At 36.2% G+C, this 23,516-nt stretch overlaps 2 protein-coding genes across 3 annotated transcripts; one reads left to right on the top strand and one right to left on the bottom strand.

The window, feature by feature from the left end:
* Positions 1-4,540, bottom strand: LOC146145604 (uncharacterized). The gene is made up of 6 exons (XM_083389982.1): positions 4,124-4,540; positions 3,222-3,403; positions 2,257-2,709; positions 1,643-1,860; positions 1,200-1,361; positions 1-991 (listed from the first exon to the last, which is right to left on the bottom strand). Exons 1-6 carry the CDS (start codon positions 4,130-4,132, stop codon positions 681-683), a joined length of 1,335 nt encoding a protein of 444 aa, XP_083246108.1. The 5' UTR covers positions 4,133-4,540; the 3' UTR covers positions 1-680.
* Positions 4,541-7,356: 2,816 nt separating this feature from the next.
* LOC146145603 (uncharacterized) lies at positions 7,357-21,688 on the top strand. 2 transcript variants are annotated; one of them, XM_083389544.1, is made up of 10 exons: positions 7,357-11,555; positions 13,284-13,413; positions 14,046-14,438; positions 15,236-15,353; positions 15,974-16,139; positions 17,164-17,263; positions 18,052-18,476; positions 19,126-19,354; positions 20,042-20,226; positions 20,846-21,688. In XM_083389544.1, the coding sequence occupies exons 1-10, from the start codon at positions 11,360-11,362 to the stop codon at positions 21,055-21,057; spliced, it is 2,154 nt and encodes a 717-aa protein (XP_083245670.1). In that variant the 5' UTR covers positions 7,357-11,359; the 3' UTR covers positions 21,058-21,688. The 2 variants fall into 2 exon arrangements, with proteins under 2 accessions (XP_083245670.1, XP_083245668.1); XM_083389542.1 differs by having other exon boundaries at positions 14,046-14,567.
* The last annotated feature ends 1,828 nt before the right edge of the window (positions 21,689-23,516 follow it).

Genomic DNA, 23,516 nt, shown 5'->3' with positions numbered 1-23,516 from the left:
TTTAACAGAAGCAATATTTAAAGTCAGAAAGCTAGGAAAACAAATCGCCACGATTTTAAAAAAACACACAGTAAATAAACAGAAGAAATAAAAAAAAAACCCTTTTACAACAAATACTGCTCTAATTTGTAAATAATTTTACAACAAATACTGCTCTAATTTGTGTCAAGGACTGCGGTTTTTAATGTGTGCACTACAAACAAAACAAAACTAATAATAAACAGTTGGTCAGGCTGTATATTGCGCAGCTCATGGTGTCCCAAATTGCCCTTGCGTATTTTCGCGTCGCCACATATAAAAGGCTAAGTTCTACGGTCTACAGTAAATTATTTTCCGTTCCACATTTGGCCCTAGGGCATGGGTTCGGTCCAACCTGGTATTAACAAAATAAACTAGCCGGAAAACAGAACGACGGGATTTCTGTTAGTATAATAAACACTGTTTGGGACACATGGTGGAACTCTATCGCGTAAACAGGTTCAGAACCACTTATTTAGGCATTGAGGACAATAAATAATCTTTCTGATATTGCTTTGAAGAGGTCAATAACTAAATTATTTACGTAAACGTAAATAATATAAGTAAATAAAATATATCATTTGCAAACGGGATAGATGCAATATGAAAGAAGTAAAATAATGCGGGAACAATAAAGTAACCCTGTCAAGGAAAACAATCGCCTACCTTTTCTTAAATAACACAACTACGATTGTGATAAGGATTACAAATATTATAAAAAATGTAACTTTTGAAACTATATTTTTCGAACAACTGCTAAGTCTGCTTGGCCTTGAATGTTCAATTGACTCATAGTTGTCTCGATACTGTATTTCGTTGCTTTTGGTGTAATAAACCACGCAACACGGGGCACAACCTGACTCAAAGTCCTCAGAATGGCCGTTAGGGGCGCTGTTGGGCTGATTTGGCTGGTGAGAATTCGTTTTTCCTTCAAGGGTATTGATGGAATCTCTTTTACTGTCCGGTTGACGTTCTATTGAATGAAATGACAATTAGATTTACAGTTGGACAAGTAAGGATGGAAAACACCGTTCAGAAAACAAACAGAATTTATAAAACAATTTTTAGAATGACAAAACTAAAACATTTAAAGATAAATATCATTTTTACAATATACTTATTTCCTTTTGTGGTTACATGTTAAATTTGACTTAAATACTTCAAACAAGAAAATTACTTGCCTAAACATGACTTTTCTTGACCTCGATATGGTGGTTCAAGATGTGAGAGTGGAATCATTTCACTGACTTTCGCTTGATTGTCTTTCAGCTTGCAAGTGCTTTGAATAGCATTCATAGAAGAACTCTTGACTTTAAATTTTGCAGACTTCAATTTGTTGCAAACTGAAAGTGAAAATATGATTCCTTCAGCAAAAACAGTAAGAAACTTTTCCACTCGATTAGTTTCATTTTATTTCAGCAAACTAGCTCAACGTATGTAGTCTACATTCTTAAACAATAGGTTCAATAAACTACCACTAAAAAAGTTTTGCAATTTTTAGGTAGATTGCTAAAGAAAAGACCAACTAAAATAAACTTGTTTGATTTTAAATAAAATAGCGCATGTTATTTTAAACATTTAAGCAATATTAATTTGCCAACCCCTTAAAAAATACAACGATTACCTTGTTCAATGTTGGGTCGATATTGTGGCGAAAAAGATAAACAATCTTTAATTATGCTTTTGAAGAAATCCAGGTCACCTTTGACGGAAATTTCTTCTGCAAAAAAAACTTTATCCAAAACTTTACCTTTTTCAATTAAAGATTCAAACATAAAAGTATTTCCGAAGTGGCGATGGCATAATTTGTTCATCAAGAGTTCGAGGCCTGTTACGCCCAAACTGAAAAAAAATATTTTATTTAAAAAACAGAGCAGACCTAGATCAAAACTGTAAAAATAGTTTTGGCAAAATATATATAAAGCAATAGAGTTACCCTGTTCTAATTAGTACAAGTGAACTACAATTTAATTGGAAATGACAGATTTACATTAAATGAAATAATATAATTTAATTTTACTTTATACATATGCTGCTTTAATTAATTCGCTGTGTGAAAAATGACAAAAAAAAATGTTTTATGTAATTTAATTTTCAAATACGTTTAATCAAAATTGCATTCTTTATTATGAGTATGCAGCACAAGTCTATCAGCAATTAGATTATAATAGTAATGCTTGACATTCAATAATTCTGATAATAACACTTGTGTATTAAACTTCTAAAACCTAAATTTACCTAAAAATATCACTGGCTGTACTATAGTTGCTTGAACAGTCCTTCAATCTTTCCGGGGCAAGGTAGTAGGAGGTGTATCGATGGCATCTCTCATAACCATCAAGAGAATCTTTAGAAGCCTCAACAGCCTTTATAAAATTGGCAGACCCCATGTCAGAAATTTTGGCAACTCCATTTCGACTAATCAGAATGTTTTGCGGTTTAAGATCTTCATGAAGTATCGATTTGCGATTTTTGTAGGAATGCAGGTATTTCAGACCTTGCGAAATGTCAGAGAAAATTTTGGGCTTGATGTCACCGGGAATGGGTTTTTTTGCAACAATTAAATCCTCCAAGTTCAGCGGCAAATATTCAAGAACCAAACCAGTGGCCTGTCCGAGAACAAGGCTTCCAAAGCATTTAACGATGTTGTCGTGATTTAAATGAAAGTGAACATCTGCTTCTTTTTTAATCCTGTATACAAATAATTTTAAGTGTACAGTGATAATGTAGAAGTTCAATATTATAATGTGTTTTATCAAAGAATTATAATGTGTTTGATCAAACAAAACTTTCCTTAAGCGTACACACAAAATAGAGTAATTGATGTAATTAATTACAGTTTTTAATGTAATTGTAATGTAATTAGGGCATTTTCATTCTGTGTTATTCTAATTGTAAATGTAATTTGCTAAAATTATGGCCCAATGCATTGATATTGAGGAAATTTAGGTTTAAATATAGTTCCATGTTGTTTATTTTCTTTGGGAAGCGATGAGACATAAACTGTTTTTAACATTTTAGCAGTAATAGAAAACTTAGTAAATTGCAATTTTGTGATTGTAATTGATGTAATTAATTACACTTTTTAATGTAATTGTAATGTAATTGAAACATTTAACAGAGTAATTGTAATTGCAATTGAACCGAATTAATATAATAAATCAAACTTACTATTTTATGACTTAAAGATAATTTTTTTTTACATTTTTTCACGCTTAATAATTTCATCCTGAGAACCAGAGACGATGTAAAGCTTCACCGCCACATCTTCCTTGCAACGCTTGTTCCAACATCGACGAACATTAGCTGAACTCCCACAGCCCATGTAGTATCTGATATCCTCAGTAGTCAGAATGTCTTCAGGTTTTATCAGTGGGACTGAAGTCTTTGGAATTGTAGAAAAAATATATTAATTGACACAAAATTAAAATTTTTGAGTGCCAATCCTTTCACAGTTAGTAGACTCATTGGCGGTGGTCTACAATCCTACCACAACCTGTTTTATTTGCATTAGGGTTCGGGTTAGCGTTGGGGTTTGATTAGGGTACAAGTGATACAATTAAATAATAAATATAATAATACTTGACTGACCCCTACCCAAATGCTAACAGACACCCTAACCCAAATAATGTGTGTTGATTTAATAATTCTTTAAACACCGTGGCAGCATTCTAGACCAGCGCTGACTCAATTAACATACTAACCACAAAGGATGTCATTTTAGACTGGAAATTATTAAATGCGCTTAAAAAGGTAGACTTAGCTGTGAGACAATTATAGAGTTTGGTGCTGGTCTAAAATCCTATCATGCGTTCCAATAATTATTAAATCAAAGCATATTATTAGGTTTAAGGTGTGGGTCAAGTATTATTATATAATATTATACTATGGCTTTCGATGGCTTTTCGGTGTACTATTATACTAGTTCGCAGTTTTGGCAACTAGTTTCGTGACTGTACCTAATAAGGTGCTATCTGATAGGATTCTATACCAGCGCCATCTATAAGTTTTTAATAAGTTCTTAAAAATAGCCTTCCACTCAATTTATTTGTTTGCCAATTTACTACAATTCAAAAATAGCCTGACAATGACAGCTAATGCTCACCTGTTCCATTTTGTTGAGAAATTATACAAATTAAAGGCAAAGATAAACCCAACACACAGTAAGAACACACCGTTACATGAACAGTAATTTCTAAAGCTTCAAGATGTTAACTGCATTCTGCAAAAGACAAAAATATTGCAAAACAATTTTTCAACATAATCACGGAAATTTTATGGTGCTTTCCCAATTTTGATATTCAGAATACGATCACTTCTTTTTTCTAATAAATTGCACTGTTGGCCAAATAAACCTGTTGGCCAAATAAACCTGTAGGTTAAAACGCAAAATAAAAAAAAAAGAAAATAGCAAAGCATATTTACTGCCGGAAGATCGCACTTTGCACTCTTGAGGCATCTTTTATTAGGGGAAGTCGCCTAGCACCTTTGGGGGAAAACCCATTAGGTAAAAAGATTGCTTTTTATTCGATCAACAAATACTTCCCTAAATGTTTTATGGGTGTTTATTCAAGCAACATAAACGTATCCATCCACCTGTGATACATATGTTTTGCGATTTAATTGTAGCAAATTGGGGTAAAATAATTACCTTCGTGTCATATAAGAAAAGAGAGACAAAACGTTCGTCGGACTAACAAGCACATTTAATAAAACAATTTTTTTCGTACGGTAACAACTGTAGACTACTATATTTCCTAACTTTTGGTGTTTATGTCTAGTGCAAGACAATAATGCAATTAGACACGTTAGATCGTAAATTTGAAATCCTGCGTACGTTGTTTGTTGTAAAGTGTTCGGTGACGAAGTTATTTTAACCACAATAGCACATGTTTGCGCCACCATGGGCGAATCTAGGATATTTGCTTGTTGAGGGCATGGCAATTTTTAGGGAAGACGACATAAAGCTACGTCACAACATGACGTTATGAGACAATAACCTAAAGTAACTTTCTGTTGCACGTCAAATTCCTACGTTAATGAGCAACTGAAACTCGTTCTGACACACTTATACCCTAGAGCAGTGCTCTTCAACCTTTTTAGGTTCGGTGGACCTTCAAAGTTGTTGTGACGAACTCATGCACTCTGTTTACTTAAAAGGTAAACTGAGGTAAGAAGCGATATGAAAAATCCTTATGCATGTCAATATCATAATGCCAATTAAACCGAGCGGAGCTGCCGATGTTCTACACACTGTCGGCGAGAGTTCGATATGGCTGCATGCAGCTTGCGAGTGCTATTGCATGTCATAAAACAGCATTTTTATATATCAGTCAACTGTTGAAACGTACATTTTTTTTATAAAATCCAGAATGTTAAGTATTAATGGTTCAATAAAAGTTTTTCATGCACCCTTGTATATCTTTTTGTACTGGTGCACGCCATGCATAGTTGGGTGCACCGTGTACACCGGTTGAATAGAACTGGCCTAGAGATAACGGAAAAGCATTAAAGAAATGTTTATCTTGTTTGAATAAAAATACTTTTAATTTAAAAGGAAACTTGACGCCCTGACCACACAATTAAAATTCCTACATTGTTCAAAATTACTGTCAAGACGACTTTGTCAAATAAGGTAGACAGGTAGATTTATTGTGTTTTATTAACATAGAACATGTACCAAAAAAAAATACTACAACCAGAGTCCGATCTTTGGGGACGTCATGGCGTTACTAGTGTTTTTATGTTTCCCCCAAAAAATCAAAAGAAGTAAAAAGTGTAATTATTTCAAGGTCAATAAGCGAAACTGTTCTATAAAGTTAGGAAATTAAGTAACCGAAACATGTTAATTAGCCTACCTATTTTGTGAAAATACGTTTTAATCTAAAAAATGCTGCTAGAGGCCAAAAAATAGATTTCCCTAACAGCTCTTTGTATTGAGTAGGCATTACAGGGGCCGATATCTAGTGTTAGCCTTGCATTTGTTTAGCAACACTTGCCCTCGTTTTAAGTTTTTTATGTGCCCATTGCGTCAAGTCTCCCTATAAGTAAACTTTTAGCCAATTTAAATCAAAGAAACGCAATTTTCTATTTACACTGTGAATGACTAACTCATCGCAATTACAAAATGTGAAAGTATACTTAATTTAATTATTAGGCTACTTAGAACTTTATTTGATACAAATAAACGATCGACTTTTTTCAAGAAAGACGTGTGAAGTTTAAAAGAAGATTGTCGTATAGTCACTAGCTGAAAATTTGGCTAAGGGTTTGAATTCATGCTCTTGGGATAGTTGATACTTCCTCCAACGCCAGATCGGGACTTTTGCCAAGGTAGCCTACAGCAATTTTCTATACAAACAACTCTTTGTTCGGACAAATAGATCTCCGTCGGGGTATATCACGGTCGTAAACAACCCATTTTTAAGTCTTGACGCTTGCATAATGCACAAAGCGTGTATTGTATGCCATTTACATGAATAATACGCCCAGTTACACTTAGGCCTACATTTATTTGGCCCTTCGGGATGCATACGTTTTTTTTAAGTAAAACCCTTGAAACAAATGAACAATAAACATAACAAGCAATATTATCGACTGGTTTATAATTGGTCTGTGAGACTAGCTTATAATTGTTTGTGGTAAATAAAATCAAAGTTGTGCGGATCTGTCACCTTAGATGACGAGAATAAACACCGATTGAACAAGATGTGTTTGATTTGCAAATATCTCAAATGTCGTGTCGCAATTTTGTGCGCCTGATCATCCCAGCGGCACAAGAAAAGATTGCTAGAACCTTTAAGCATACATTCCTAAAATAATAAAACATTTCGTCTCCGTCCGCTTAGTTCGGTGTTTGTGAATATTGGGTTACCCCGAAAAGTGGTACTTTAACTTACCCCGAAAGTGGTAATTTGACATTTTAGAAGAGTATGAGTAACTTAGAGTCTTTAGACAATCATGTCGAATTATATTTAAAACTAACGTAGATTTTTTTTGTTTTTTAAGTTCTTTTGAATTTACTTTTTTTTAACTTTATTTGTATTGTTTTTTTTAGCCTGCCTGAATCATTGATCGACTGATTCGGTTATTGTGCGATGGTTTTTCTATAGATGAATTGAAAAAAGTGTAATTGAAATACACGAAGTTCTTTTTAACCCTATAAAGATTGAGAGCACTCGTTTAAATTGAACGGCTGAACACTCAAAGCGCCTGTTGACTCATTAAACTGTCCAGCGAGGGAAAACAAACGGGGAATCACCGACCGGTGCGCCACCGCGTTTTTTTGTATGCTGCCGTTGTATGACACAGCTTAAGCTTTTTCGGTTTGGTTGGCAAGGAAGTTTGACGTCTCGTTTTTTTGCTTTCTGCGGCCATTTTGGTTGTCAAGATATAATTCCATATTTGGCTTATGAGGCGAAAGTTGCTTATGTTTGTTTATTTATTTATATGCATTTGAGAAAACGAATAATATAAAAAGACCACGTTTGTGTGAAAATGAGCACTGAATTTGCAATAGCAGGTCTTTGAAATAGTTTACGAACATGTTTTTACATTTGGACAAATTTGTTCAGGCAAGATTAAAAACGCAAGATATTCGCTATATTTACTTTATACAGAGCTGGATTATATTTCAGTGCTTGAGTGGTCATCAGATAAAAATTTTAAGATTCATTTTATCTTTGATGTGAAATTATCCATATTTTACGGCAGTTGTCTTGATCAGTTTAATAGCAATAGATTTTACGGCAGGCGAATATATAGTTTAAACTTTAAAGCAATGAACAATAATTTGCGGCTATTTAAGTGGCAGTTGAAGAAACTGTTGAAATTAAACTGTATGCAGTAACCTGACCAAAATATTCATGCAGGCGTTGCTACGAGTTAATTTAAAAGAAAAAACAATTGCCATTTTAAGGCAGCTTTTGTCGTGTGGTTTATTTCGGAAAGAAGGCGAGGAGTGTTTTTTGTCCTATAGATTGAATTTGATTCTTGTTTGATCGTACGCTGTTTAGTTTTAACTTTACTTGACTCCTTTAAGTTGTCTTGATTTGTTGGTCTTTCGGCCCGCAGTTGTCTAATGAAGCTAAAATGTATTTGAAATGTTGTCGAAGTAATTCCAAACTAAATACTGATGAAATTTTAACTAAACGAAAATCAGTTACTTTTTTGTTAAATATTTTCTTCGTTTAACAATTATCAAGTAAATTAAGTCAAACACAAATTTCAAACCCGACCCGTGATCGTCAGGCCTTACGCTTATCCGACCTTAGCGCTATCTAGCCCATATTCAAAAAGTTTGGGATCCCTGTTATTTAACGTTTCAAAATATACCTGTACCACGGAAACAACAAAGTCATCAATATGTAGCCAGATCATACATGATGTCACTCTGTAGCGATAAATCAATCAACACAATACCATCAACGAGGCGCCACAACTAAACAGACTTGTGATGGTGACTCACAGATCAGCTTGCGTACGTGAATTATATAACTCATTGATTTCCTTTTTGGTTTGGGACTTATTATACGGGAAATGTTTCTCGTCGTGCTGATCAAAATAGATTTGAAAACGAATTGAATGGTGTTGCGGCCTTTGAGTCAAACTTATTATTAATTATAGATGGTTCGCATCCACTGCTTATTATCGTTATGCAAACGTATTTTAAACGGCCTGGCAGTCTTAGCGCGAATTAAGTTTTGTCAGATACTGACAGTTTTTTAATACTTTTCAAGCTGACCTAAACTGAAACAAGTGTACAGGAGGTAGTACTGAAAAGATAAGCAGCGCCTATTGAATCAGGGTCTGTGGCAGAGGTGTGTAAACTACGGTCCGCCGATTTATGTACTGTGGCTCTTACAGCTGAAGACTGAAGAGTAGTGTCCAAATCAGAGTGGAGTTCAGAGGTGAAAGTGCAATACTTTTCTAAACGAAACGCATGAAAAATTTTAGGGGGTACGTCACAAAGTTACGTTATAACGGTACATCTAACACTATAGTAACTTGATAGGGAACCTTCGATTATATCTGTCGATGTCCTGAAGTTAGCTTGGTTAAAAAGGGACATAGAAAAATAATATATTTTTACCGATATAGCGTACGTGCTAAAATTATTTTACTCGAGCGCCGTTTCGGTAGGGGATTTGCTAAGGATTTTTCGGCCTCTTTCGACCTATGTTCACCACTGTTAGAGTTAGAGGTGATATCTCATATTTGAACTATGTTTCATTTTTTTGTATTTCACTTTGGCAAAACAGTTTTCGTTTTTATCATAGCTCTTAACAAACCTAAAGTTTAACTCATGTGTTGTATTATTACATTGAGGCTACTCAAAAAAACAAACCTGAGGTGTTAAGCTGTATGTGACCAATCCGATTTTCTTTAAATTATCTTGTTTTGTGGCACCGTAAAAGCCTATTCCAGGTCTATAACATGTATGTGTGGCTAGGCTGTTTTTATTATTAATTATTTAATTTTTATCAGAACACGGTTTTTAACTTAGGGAAGCAAGCGCAGAATTTTGTTGCATTGCGAGTTGTGTCCCTTATGTTATATGGTTGAATGTTTCTTCTTTGATGTAGTTTAAGTCCGCGAAATTTTAATATCTAGTGAATTTTTCGATCTGTTCTTTGTCTCGGTGATATTTGGATTGTTGGCAGGTCGCGGAAAAACCCTCTGAAGTCTAAAGAGGGTATTTTTTCAGGACGTTTGATTTTAACGGTAGCGAATAGCCCCGTTTTGTTTCATTGCAATACTTGTTTTAAAACAGGGATTTCCAAAAATGACGCAATTAATCGATTTATAAATTGTTACACGAGACGCATGCCATCACCCAGTAGGTGGACATTTTAAACCTACACCCTCTAAAGTGCGTCCTAGTTAGTAAATTATTTTGAAAATGTTTTTATAGTTTAAAAATTCGTTTGCGAATTCGCCAAAAGCAGTGACGATTGTTTTAAAAAAAGGATGCTGCATTTCTGACACACGATCCTCTATATGTCGCCTTGAAGATTTTTACGCGGAAGTTCCAAAAAAAGATATTTATATTGTCGGGCACCGCACCACAGGACTACTGCATCAGTGAAACGGTCGATTAAGGATTTGCAATTGCCTAAATATCGCCCAAAGTTTCTGATTGTAAACTAGGTATATTTAAAGAAAAGGAACAAATTCCTAATCAAATGTCACGCACCTTGTGATTCGGTGTCCATGGCACGAATGGCACGAGTTCAGTTGCGTATCCACGCGTATTGCGACGATGTCGAAAGAAATAACGGTTGCGCACTGTTGCGTATAAGGTTACGCTGCGTTGCGTAACCGAAACGTGTCAACCCAATTCGTCGATTCAAACGAAGACTTTAAAAAATGCGCCCTGCGTTGTTTCGCGCCGTTTCGTGCCATTTTCTGTCTAGTTTTGTTTTGTAAAACCTATTTTATAGCCACCTCAGTATTTTGAAAAAAAACACGGAAGTTGCAGTGTGTTTCCATTACTACAAGCTAAAATATAAATTTAATATTGACTAGGGTATGGTATTCAGTGTTTATTTATTAAATTGACGCTCAGCGAGGAAATTGATAGGACTAAAGCATAACAACGCGACTCATTCAACTTTTGTTTAGTTTTGTGTTAAGTTTCTTTGAAAAAAAGGAATCCAATTTGTGTTTTAATGGCCAACGTATTTTTTAGATTTGAGTGATTGACTCTGGAGTTATTTTTAAGCGCTATCCCCTTTCCACGGGGTGTTCTGTCTTAATGTTTACAAAACGCAACGGGAACCCATAGTCATGCATTATATATTAAAGCAGACAAGATGATTTGAATATCGAAAGGGTACTAATGACAATGGAGAAGTATTGACTTACCTCGTGCGTTTTAAAAAATACAATTCGATTTGTAAATCAAGCTTTTTTTCTAGTTTCGTTCTTGTTTATGAAATGATAACCGTTTGGTAACTTAAGTTTAAACAGTAAAACGCTTGGGAGAAAAGATATTTAACCAATTTGATGGATTTCATATTCAGGCTTTGTTTATTGATTTAATGACAATCAGGCAGTAGTCTTACCACTGAAGAAAACCTTCTGTCGTCTTATTAATTACAACAAGTAACAAACGGTTTACAGGAACTACATGTAATAACTCAACAGTATATATACTGGAAAGAATCTATGTCAAAATGTATAGGCTTTTACAAAGTTAATATAATAATATACTTTTACAAAGATAATATATATTTCAGACTTTTACAAAGATACTTGCGAGAAACAAATCGAGAGTTTTTCAACTCTGTAAATAGCTGCAAGATTCTGTAAATAAAGTAAACTATCGTTACGTGCTAAAATGTGTCCAGTCCAGGTCCTCAGTCGAACTCCGATCCAGTCACGACTATCGTTTGACCCGATCGAACATAATGCCATGCCGGGTTCAAGGTCAAGTCACGGTCATCGCTCTGAAACGCCAATTCGTCAACCGGAAGAGGACTTCGAAGAAGCAGGTCCAAGTTCGACGTGGTGCGCTCCGACCCAACTCCCTTTAAGTAAGTGCCTGGAATTACGAATGTTTGATCGGATTCTTCTTTATAGTAGGGATGTCCGCTAATGTCGGATAGGAACATATAAGCGATGCCAAGTGGTAGTTTCGGTATTTATCCGATACTAGGGTGATATCAGTGCCAATCCGATACAATTCTTTTTTTTTAATTTTAAGACCAAAAACAACGATTCCACCTTAAAGGTAAATTTGTCAAAACATAATATGTTAAGAACTGGTGGTAGCCAAACATATTAACGCTATCAAATTTCGGGATAAATAACTAAATTAAATTTAGGGCTAATACGCAGAAATGACCACTAAACGTTTCAATTTTATCATTTTTGAGCATAATAATGACGTCATTTGGTATCAGATCACGATACTTTCTGTGAGAAGTATCGGGTATCGTAATAACTTGTCAAGTATCTGACATTCCTACTTGATGTTATTAAAATTAGGAATGTCCGATACTGGATATTTTATTCCGATACCGATACCCGATATTTCTCACAGAAAGTGTCGCGATCCGATCCGTAATAAATTGACGTCATTACTATGCATAAACAAGAAAAATAGGTGGAATTAAAAGTTAAAACGCTCAAAGGTATTTTTTCTTGGTTATTATTATTTTGCTTTAACGAAAAAAAAATAGTTTTTATTTCCAGTTAATTAATTAAGTTATATTGTGTAAACGCATCTAATTTTTCTTCAATTTAAATATCGGTTAAAAATAGATTCGCTTCAAGCCGCGGCCTAAGTATACATGTGATACATTTTCATTGCAACGCTATACTTGTTTTTGCGATTTACAGTTTTAGACTTTCAAGATTCACGAGAATATAATAACAATAACATCGTTTTCCCGATGTCCTATCGCTATAAGGTGCTCCCCTCGTATTCGCCACGCAAAATGTCTGCAACTCTTTTAACACCAAAGGCTTAATCAACCCGAACCGGAACGTACGGGCGAATACAAAAATCCCCAAGTTACCTAAAGTAACAACAAAATGTGGAAAGGTTGCCCTTGCGAAACGCTATCGTTGCACTTAGTTGATCGCGTGCCAATACCTGGTTCCTATAGACGCATAATTGGACACGTCACTTTAAGCTAATCCGAACAACAAAGTTCCTTTTTTGCTCATTGGTTTTGCGCTAAGGTCAATAGTTTTAACAGCTCTGGTAAACAGCGGTAAATGTTGCAATCGACTTCGTTACTGCTCTATACAAAACTTTAAGCGTTGTTCATTTAACTAAAACGCAGTATTTTGGTGCATAACACTTAACGTGATATTATGGATACGTGAGCATGTTTCGTCACATGTATTCCATGAGCATTTTTTTTTTCGTCTTTTTTTATTTGATGTTTGGAGGACCCCAGGGCCCAGGCAATACGTAATCATAGCAAACAGAAAAAAAATCTATGGGGAAAAAAATATTCTACAGTATTATTTATTTTTTTAAAGCTTACCTGTATATATATAATTTTGTTCAGGTGTTTAAATGTTATATCTTGATTAGGTATTTGTTAATACAGTTTTATGTTGTTAAAATATAATTTTGCCTGGACAACATTACGCAGTGCATTATATTTATACTGGCGTTATCGATGCCCAATGCGTCTTCTAAATAGGCCGATTTGATTTACCAATTACAGTAACCACATAAATGAACTTAACGTTGTACAAACATTGAAAACAAAGGTGATTTTAACAGACCTAATTATGTACGACAGATCCGACATTTAATGAGGAACTAGATCGACAGAGAACCTTTCAAGATGAAATGGGAGGTTTTGATGGAACCTTGCTCGCCAGATCCGGATTCTTTTACGACCGGAGGCATAATAATGTGGAATGTTTCAGGTATGCTCTTAAAACGGAATCCTTACAGGCTAGGACGGCTAGGCAATATATTATTGCTATCTATAGACCGCCAGTGCGCAATTCTATACCTTAGCTTAGCGACTGTAAAATGTATATACTGAAATACGCCAGTCAAAATATGATAAAAAAACCTTATTACAGGAGGAAGTATTGTACCTAAAACATAATAATAATGGTGTTACAAGGTGGTGAAAGAAAACATCGTATGGACTTTATAATTTGGAGCAACATCTACTTGTTTACTTACAGATTGAACTGCAAAGACAACACTAAAACTTTATGACCAGTTAAAAATATAAATTATTTTTCTTCGGGAATAACACTAACCTATCAAAGTGAACCAACTGTAACGTAATTGCAGCATGTATTGCCGAATAACAAAACATCACTTTAATTTAGCCCTAAAAAATTAAATTTAAGGATAAAGCAAAATTTTACCAACCTTGTTAATTCTCTTGTGCATCTCATTGGGATACTGATTAAATAAATAAAATTAATGTTTTGTTACTGCTAGGTGGCATAATGAAAATATGCTACACGATGCATACCTTTGAGACTATAGTTCATAAACGTGTTTAGCACTGCATGTAAATGGCACCCGATTTTTCCAGTTGCGGAGTAAAGCATCGGTTCAGCGACCCAAACAACCAAGCTCTTTACCGCCACCTGCCGGAGTGCGATTTCGCCAACGGCCGGGACAGAAATAACGTCCCTATACAGGCGCAAAACGCACGCCGTAGCATGACAGCAGCCGCTGCGAGAGAACGCCTGAATCAAAGCCGAAGCAGAGGCATAGCCTCGCGTGGAAGCGAAACTGCTGGTAGCTCAAACGACAGGAACAGAACCGAAATGCGGGGTAGCAGTTTCGCGCCTTTAGGAGACCGTAACCAGTCGACGAGACCCCAACAGCAAGTGGCGAGTGGCAACCGAGCGGCCGCCACTGGCAACCTCAATCAAGGTGCCACTGACAACCGGAACGGAGCCGCCGCCCAGAACGGGGACAGGTACGAACGGGAAAACCGCGCACGCGGGGAAAGGGAAGTCGAACGGGAAATAGATGCCGAACGGGAAGTACCAAGAGCCCGACAGCAGCCACAATTTATTGTCAATGGATGGAATATGACCTATGAAAGGTTAGAGAACGCAAGGGGATTATGCCTTCCTTCACGAGGCAGCCTTGCTTGCACTGTTTTCTCGACTTTGTAGAGATTTGGCCTGGGGAAAATGTTGCATTTAGTTTTCTTGGGTAACTGTTAAGCTAAAAAAATGAAGTGCTTTTTGCTATCTAGTATGACTAACCTAACGTTGAGATCCCTTGAAGTTGATTAGACATTGTATTGATGAGACATGTAACTATAACTTAAGGGTTTTTGACCAGGGGTGCTCGCAACCCCAAGAGGTGGTATAACTGTTCCAAGGGGGTGCGGGAATACTGAATCAGACACAAAATATGTATTACTGTATTTTATTTCTTTTCTCAGTTTCATGTAAAACTAACACACATTTTGGTAATGTATCACTGTATTATCAATCACTTGTATAAAAATAAAATTACAATGGTGTTTTTATTTAAGCAATTCTAAAAGGGGGTGCGGGAATTGTTTATTGAATTGAAAGGGTGTAGCAAGGTAAAAGGTTGAAAACCACTGACTTGCGTTTTATGTGATCACAGCTTTTTTACCACACCAGATTTGTGTTGTATGGCATTTAAAACAAATGCATCGCACTTAATAGTTAATACCCACCTGAGCGAAAGTCATTTACTAAAACCTTAAAGTCGTGAAAATTGTTTTTATTACAGGAACCGCGCACCTTTTCGTAATTTTGCCGTCGCTGCTGAGCGCGAAGTGGAACCACGACCAGCCCCGGCACAACCACAAAATCTCTACGCATACTTCGACCCGGCGTCGCGATATATGGTGCGTTATTTTGGTAAACTACTTCAGTTTAAATGTAGGCGTTATATTCGGAAATCGGAATCTTTTAATCCAGTATTTTTCTCACGTTATAGTCTGCGGGTCCCTTACATGAATAAAACAAAACTCGCGACCCCTTTTTAAGTTTGACAGAGAAAATATTTCTCGTTGCCCGCTTTTGCGCTTATTTGGGAAAGAATATTTTGCTCTCACTTGGAAATTAGGTTTCGCATAAGTTTGATATGCGCATTTCAAAAGTAAAAATGTTGAAATCTGCTTACAAGAAAACTATCAAAACATTACAAAATCTGTTTGTACCGTCCAAACCTTACCAACCTGAATGTTGGTTCATGACAGTCCATTTTTAAGTAAAATTCTATGCTGAGTTCTTGCATGGGTTAAGTATTGAATGCCGGAGTCAAGCGTATGTATGTTTTTCGTGCATTTTTATGTTTTACGGCCTTGTTGGGAATTCTAAAGCCTGGTTTTGGCAACTCTGTCAACTGCATATATTTTAGTTAAAATAGCTCGGTGCATATTAGTAAAAGGGTAAGGTTTTATCGGCATCAAGCGTGGCAAGACAGTTCAACTGCGAACGACCTTAAATTTAACATTTTTTTTAGACACCAGAAGAGCGACAAAGGGTCCGGCAGTTTCCGTGCGAAAATCCAAGGCACCCAGAAATGCGATCCGTAGACGCCAGAGTGCGGACCTTTGGAAGAGGCTGGCAACCCTTTCACACCGACTGCTCACCACGCGAAATTGCAGAAGCCGGCTTCTATTACATCGGTATGTGTGAAGTAAAAAGTCTTTTGCAAATATAACATGTCAAGTCTCAGTACAAGTCATCGGTTGCCCAATTAAAGTCCTAGTCAAGTCGTCATGAAATAAGTCAACTTCAAGTCATGTCATTGACATAAAAATAAAACGTTAAACTATAAAAGTGGTAAACTCGTCCGAATGAGCAACAATTCAACTAAATAATAACATAAACGCAATATACAGCATTCAAATTGTTTAACGTGCCAAACTTGTGATAAATTTAAATAAAAAATATTTTTTTTAAATGAAAAACACTACAAAATGACTTAAGTTCAAGTCAAGTTATTTGTCTAAAAGACTTTAAGTTAGGTCATGTCGTTTTGGGCAAAGACTTAAGTCAAGTCAAGTTATTCGAAAACAGTGATTTAAGTGCACTTACGTCAAGGCAATGACTTAAGCCATTAAAACACTGCTATACACCATCAATCCATCATCATTTTTATGTTGACACCAATTTTAAATGCTTTTAAAAACTGACCGTTAGTGCTGTCCCTTATTAAAAACCATTCACTAAAATGCTGATATTAGGCACCTTATTGGTAGGGTTACAAACATGCTGTCATGTTTTAGTTTGACGTATAGCTTTCATTCCTTAAAATTAAGATTAACCTTTTGTAAATGTCATGACAGTTTGCAAATAAGGCTGCTATAGTAAAGTGGGGAACAACAAATACCTTTTATGAAATTATTACCATTACTTCGGACAAATATATGCTTGCTTTGTTTGCCATTACGTCTGCCTGCGGTAATCCCCAGGCACCGTGTGGTCAACTTGCAACACAATCCTTTCACTTGAATTATTTTCGGTTCCTCTTGTAAGGCTATTAGCAAAGCCGTATAAGGACTAGGAAAAATTTAACAAGGAAAAAGGGAAATTTCGACGTCCCAGATTTTTCTGTTTGTATTTTGCGAAATTGTGTGGTACTTAAAATTTTTAAAAGGCCTAATGTTTCCAAAAAGGGCCTGAAATTAAATTTACCATTGCGTTTAGGCCCCGGGGATCAGACCCTGTGCTGGTATTGTGGTGGAGGATTGGAGAATTGGAGACGAAATGACAATCCTTGGACGGAACACGCAAGATGGCATCCAATGTAAGAGTATACTGAAATTAACCCAACAGCCATAAAAAGTTTTACTAACCAGAGAAATAAGTATGTTGGTAAATTCTCTTTTTTAAATTGACCTAAGGCAAACTACTAGGTTACTTTATTGCTCTATTGGTTTTAAGTCATTGCACCAACGAAATATAGGCTATCCATAGTATCAATAAAATATTCCATCAATGATCAATCATGTCTCTTTTGTAAAACTTTACGGAATTAATTTTAAATTAAAATATAGTTTTTTTGGATGAAAAAATGTCTTACAAATACCAATTCGAATTCCATATTTTTACCGATTTTCCCGGAATGTCTATTATTCGCCATCTGTGAACGATTAAGCTTGTAGTGTATAACGTTTAAATTTATTACTTTTAATTTTATTAATATTTATTTCGATTACCATGATTTTTGATGTTAATTGTTCTGTCTAATCTTGAAGCATGAGGTCAAACTGTAAAATTAAATTGTATATTAACGACGGGAAACCAAGTCCAACTGACACTCCAGATTAGCAAAATTACAATACATACTGCATATAAAATATAAGTAAAGTCCCGTAGCGTTTTCAGAGGCAGAGCCTGCGGTGATTATACAGGACACTTACGACATTAGGCTATTCCGTAAACCTAATTATGGAGGTTAAACGTGAAGCAATGTTTTAACACGATTGCAGCACAATCACACGTTGCAATACGCAAAAGGTAATAACAAAGCGCGCAGAAATACCACTCCGATGCTTTTAGTCTTTTTAGTAACTTTTTCTTATTTTCATTTAGCTGCGAGCACCTTCTGCAACAGCGCGGTCTCGACTTTGTGCAGCGCACCACCAGGGAACACGCCAACATGCCACGAAGGGACGTGAACAACAGAAACCCTGCCGCAGGCAATCAAAACGCAAACCGGAGAGCGAACGTTAGGGTCGCCAACCCTAACGCGGGCAATGCGAGACCCAACACTTTTAACCTCTTTGGTCGGGGGCCAATCGATAATAACCCCAATGAGCATCATCACTACGGTCCCATGGTACGGAACGTGTTTATAAACGGAAATGGGGGTGGTGGCGGTATTTTCCATCACTACGCTCCTCCTGGAAGAAGGCAGCCGCGACATGGGGGCGTCTTTCGCCCCAGTGGCCCCCCACCGGGGATGAACGTCTATCCGCGCGATTTGGCCTGGGAACGCGCAGAGGCAGTGAGCCCAGGTAGAAAAATGAGAGTTTTTGTAATCTTGGGATATTTTGGGCCCCTTGTTCCAGTGAAAACACTGTAGTTGTTTCACAACGAACGTTACAAGCTTATTTATAACTTTGCATTGTTTAGAACTGGGTGCTGGTCTAAGATTTCAAGCATGAGAGGCCCTGTATAGGTTACATGAGTGTTGAAAACACCCATACAGCCCGTTCTGATATCAGTAACTGTTAAATTTCCCTACTTTTCGTCCATAGTTTTAAACATGCCTTTTTAGATACGATTAAAAAACGCTGGAGAATGTTTGAATCAAAGGATGCTTCCTCCTAAAAAATACCAAAAGTTATATCTTAAAGTTTAATATATTGTATTTTTAAGAAAAATATATTGTTAAGAAAAGGTAACCTTGAAACAAGTGGCTTATCGTCGCATTCAAACTCACAACTTAAAATTTATTAAAAAAAAATGTGTAACGAATGTTTAATTTGAAATAAATAAAAAAAGAGTTAAGAAACGGAAAATCTAGAAAAGTTCTTGTGGCATAACTGTAATTATTTATCTATTCCGACAAGCAAACGAGCTCAATACAACTTATCTTATCCAAAGTTGTTTACAGTGAATAGTGTAGTTTCCAACTTAGTTTGATTTGGCAATTTTTCGCAGGAGGAACAAGACACGTCGAGTACAGAGCACAAGGCGTGAACTTCACACAATCATTTCGTGACAATAACAACCAACAACCGTCTCGGCCACAGCCTCAGCAACAGCAACAAGGCGAACAACAGAACGCAAACGACCGAGTGACGTTTCGCCAAGCCATGCAATCCAATATCATTGATCGAGTCAGGGAGGTGGGATTTCTCTTGGACGACATCGAAGCGATAGTCAGAAGGTGAGAAAATCGCGTAAAAATGTTTTTCTTTCTCCCTAATCCTAGCGCTTAAAGTTGTGGTTGAGAAAATAAAAGAAAGTCTGTGATTAGTACAAAAAAAAACTCACAAAATAAGAGAAATAGTAAAAAGTTAAGAAACTATAGTGAACAAACATAATACAATTTAATTATATGAATATGCTGTTGCTGTCAGGCATTGTTTAATTGTACAATTGTTATTCCTTTTATTTATTATTTTGTCTGGTATATATATACTTTTTTATTGTTTGTTTGGTATATATATATACATATTTTCGCCTTTAGTTGCAATTGCGATTATATTACGTTGAAAAAGAAAAAAAAAAAATTTTGTCGGGAGAACATTTGTACAACTAAATTTAATTATAATTATCCCAAAAATCTAGCCGATGATTCACAATGCTTAAAGTAAAATGACATGGTTGACATTTGTTAAAACATTTTTAGTACCATTTTCAGCTAATCTAGAGGGCGTGGCCGCAAAAAATTTTCCGGCGGAGTACCCCCGGACCCCCCAATATTTCGGCTCGCTACGATCGCCTGCGGTCTATGTTGCCCTTACAAAAAAATTCGCCCCCCTTGCCCTGAAATCGCTCCGGCGGCCCTGAAAATCTCTACAGCGTGTATAAGTATAGTTCGTTGATATATATGTTCACTTTTTTCTTTTAGGCGTATCAACACTATCGGGACAATGTTTGACACAGCCGAAGAAATGATCGAAGAGCTACTGCAACCAAATGAACAGGCGCCGCCGGTGGACGCTTCTAGGCGCGCAGAACCACCGGTAGCGGGCGCTGCTGCCCAGCGCATGCCAGAAGTCGAATCGGGCCCAGCAAATTTATCGTCATTGCAACGTAAGTGTGTTTACGTTTATTGATTTGCTTCGATGTCAGCGCTTACGTTGGAGATTTTTGAATTATTCTAGGTGTTGTCATTTGTTTAGTTTTGTAGGTAGTTCTAATGTTCGCAGGTAGATCTATTATTAAAAAACTAATGGAATGTTTCTATGTTGGGCTTAGCTATCGATTTGTAAAGGAATTTTCCGGTGTATAGGTCACAGTTACTTACATACAACAATCGAAAAGTCAATTTTGAACAGAATCATTGCACGACGCATACGCCAAAATTTTAAGGACAATTTTCTTGCGATTCTTTTTTAATATTAAATAAAATGGCAAAAAAGCACAAGGAAAACAAATTATCATAGAAAAGCTCTCAGGCAGCTTACGTTTACTTTTGAGTATCGCAATACTTCCTCTTTTAAAGCCGAAATAAGCTCGAAAGAAGCTCGATCGCACAGAAGATAACATCGCGAAAGAGTGTAACATAGTCGGGGAATTTTTCAGCATATTTGCATTGATAAACGACATACCATGCACATAAAATGACACAATTCACAAACGTTTTATCTTGCGGCAAAAATACACGATACTCGTAGTTTCATACTTAAACACGCTTTCTTGCGATTTTTAGCGACAACAACAACAGCTGCATCCACAGCGCCCCAAGCGGCCAACGCGTCGCGCGGAGACAACGTTTGCCGCCAATGCAGATCACGTCCTTCTAACCGAGTTTTTCTTCCCTGCGGACACCTGATCACGTGTTCGCGCTGCGGCAACGGATTGGATCAGTGTCCGTCTTGCGGTGCTCGTATAGAGAATCACGTGGATGTCAATGAGCGTTAGAATGCAGCAACGGCACAAGTCTATTTCGGGTAGTGGGTTTTTACCAGTCAATGTGCTTCACTATAGATCTGTCATATAATTGTGTAGAAACAGGATACAACCTTGACCACATAGGGACCAAAGGCAAATTGAAAACACCAAGGCAAATTGAAATTACCGCGACTGTCAAACAAAGAATTGTAAGTTAGGGGCTGTGGTTTGTAGTTTACCTCTGGCTGTACACAAGCTTTCGGGTCTTTTGCAAACTTTATTTGTTTTAGCTCAAGTTATATTCTCTCTTTGTCTCATTTAATCTACCTGCGATCTAGTATAAGCGACTAGTGCTGGAGGCGCGTTTTTTATTCAAGTTTAGGCTTCAATAAACATTATCAGAAAACTTATGTTTTTTTAAACCGGGTAGAGCTACTAAAGTGGTCGGCATCCAGTAAGGTTGATAACCACTCGCTTGAACATAAAGGTTTGAGGTATTTTGTCCGTTGTTGGTTTGTTGGTTAAGATATTTCGTGGGTTGTTTGGTGAAGGGTTTTATAAACCTATCGCACAACTATAGAGACAGTTTGCGATGGTGTATTTTTGCTGTGGTGTGTTTCACGAGTAGTTTCACGATCGGTTTACAACGCAAATATTAAAATGTGCCAAAGGAATTCAATTTCAAAAGAAACATAACCAGTTAACCGCGAACAGTTAGCATTTTTGTTGTTGCTGCCATGCTAGTTCTGAAGCTACTCTCCTAATAGTTTGACGAATTCAAACCGTAACCTTTTTCCAAAAACCGATGACAAATAAATACTTTTTAATATAAGGTCAATGGATAATTAATTATTTCTAAACTTACCATGAATGTGGGGTGTTGTTTGACAGACTTGTGCCGTTTTAGATAAGTGTCAAAAGTTATTCGGGGTTCCGACTTACGTACACACCGATTCGAGTGGGTTTCCGATAACTGTGCGAAAAGTTGTCGAAGGGATTGACCAAGGAAACAAAAGTCGGGATAGCAAAAAAGGACGAACAAGGTCGGAAAAATATGATTGAACCACTTTATGATTGATGATTGAACCACTTTATAATTGATGATTGGATCACTTTATTTCAGAAACGACTTTTTTTTTAAAAGCAGAAAATTCGAAGAGCAACAAAAACTAAATGTGATGTACATATAGTGGACGTTCTACATACGCATAGTCCCTAAAATAGTCCCTACGTTACAAGTAAAGACGTATTGCACTTGTATGGGTCACTTGTAGCACATTAACATGTTTCGCATTCTATATTTGGCATGCCTTTAACATTGCTCAATACGTTATCACCTAAAGTTGCTATTTTGCGATAAAAAACAATCATTTATTCGATAAATAACAATAATATGAAATTGTATTCCACAACCGCCTTTATACAATTATAATTATAATCAGGAAATATGAAGATCGCCATTTGTTGCCATAATCGTCTGCTTTTCTTTGGAACATTTATTGGATGGTAGATCTTGGAATTTGTTTTCGTCTATATTTGTAAATGGGAAGTATGTGATTTAACTGTTTACTATTGTAACAACTGTTTGTAATAATGTGACAAAGTGCACAGCTTTTGTAATATTTTGTGTTTATACAAACTAATATAGGGTGATTTACAAGATAATTAGTAGATGTAATGCACTGCTAATATTGTTGATCGTGTTAATATACGGCGTTTTATTTTGCTATGTTTGTATTTCAATAAAATCGACATTAACGTGAAATTGATTAACTGTCTTAGTTTTGTCAAACAGCAAAGAAACATCGCTGTTGCCGTAGAAAAACTTTTAAACTTTTACTGAAGTTTGCTTTAATAAATTCAGTTAGATGCTTTACTGAGGAACGGTTGTACATATCTGGGCACGAGGTTGAATTTAACTGCTGTACAGCAAGTCAGAGTGTTAACCCTTTTTCCATGAGCAGGTTTGTGAAATAAATCACTCTTTCTATTAAAAAGCACTCTACTTAGTCGCCACTTGTTGCCTTATAGCCCTCGTTTAATACGTGAAAATGTGTTGGCAAAAAATAATTTTTTGTTAAAAGCGTTCACTGAACAACAAACAACACGCAGCATAATAAAAAAACGCTTAATTTTGAGACATTATTGTTAGCTAATCGCACATCGGCTGTACTGCTTATCTCTTAAACCCTACTAGTCGTAATTTCCCACAGAACGTTTCGTTCATAACCAATTAAAGTTCTGTTTGTTTTAAAAAACTTTTATTGGATCCCAAAATTCGTTTTTAATTAGGTTCGTGACGTAAAAGTCGTCAATTGCCGACGCAAAGTACCCTTTGAGTAGAAAGGGAGGCAGTGTAATATGAGTCATGAAAATTTAGCAGAAAAAACATCACTTCATGCAATTTTTATTAGATGCGGTTTGTGAAAACGGAAAATAATTGTCGTGCGGCTAAATTGCCCACAGATATGTCAAAATTAAGGAAAAAT

Source organism: Ascidiella aspersa, chromosome 5 (assembly GCF_963924565.1).
Source record: "Ascidiella aspersa chromosome 5, kaAscAspe10.2, whole genome shotgun sequence".
Taxonomy (NCBI): Eukaryota; Metazoa; Chordata; class Ascidiacea; order Phlebobranchia; family Ascidiidae; genus Ascidiella; species Ascidiella aspersa.
Note: the sequence above shows the minus strand (reverse complement) of the source record. Positions and strands in the feature narration are given on the sequence as shown.

Bases quoted from the DNA above. Each gene is read 5' to 3' on its own strand.
- LOC146145604 (XM_083389982.1), bottom strand. The intron at 2,710-3,221 runs GTAAAAAAAAAT...ATTTGTATACAG, and splicing joins ATTATTAAGCGTGAAAAAAT to GATTAAAAAAGAAGCAGATG. The intron at 992-1,199 runs GCAAGTAATTTT...TTCATTCAATAG, and splicing joins TCAAGAAAAGTCATGTTTAG to AACGTCAACCGGACAGTAAA.
- LOC146145603 (XM_083389542.1), top strand. From the start codon at position 11,360: ATGTGTCCAGTCCAGGTCCTCAGTCGAACTCCGATCCAGTCACGACTA. The intron at 13,414-14,045 runs GTATGCTCTTAA...CGATTTTTCCAG, and splicing joins AATAATGTGGAATGTTTCAG to TTGCGGAGTAAAGCATCGGT. The intron at 15,354-15,973 runs GTGCGTTATTTT...CATTTTTTTTAG, and splicing joins ACCCGGCGTCGCGATATATG to ACACCAGAAGAGCGACAAAG.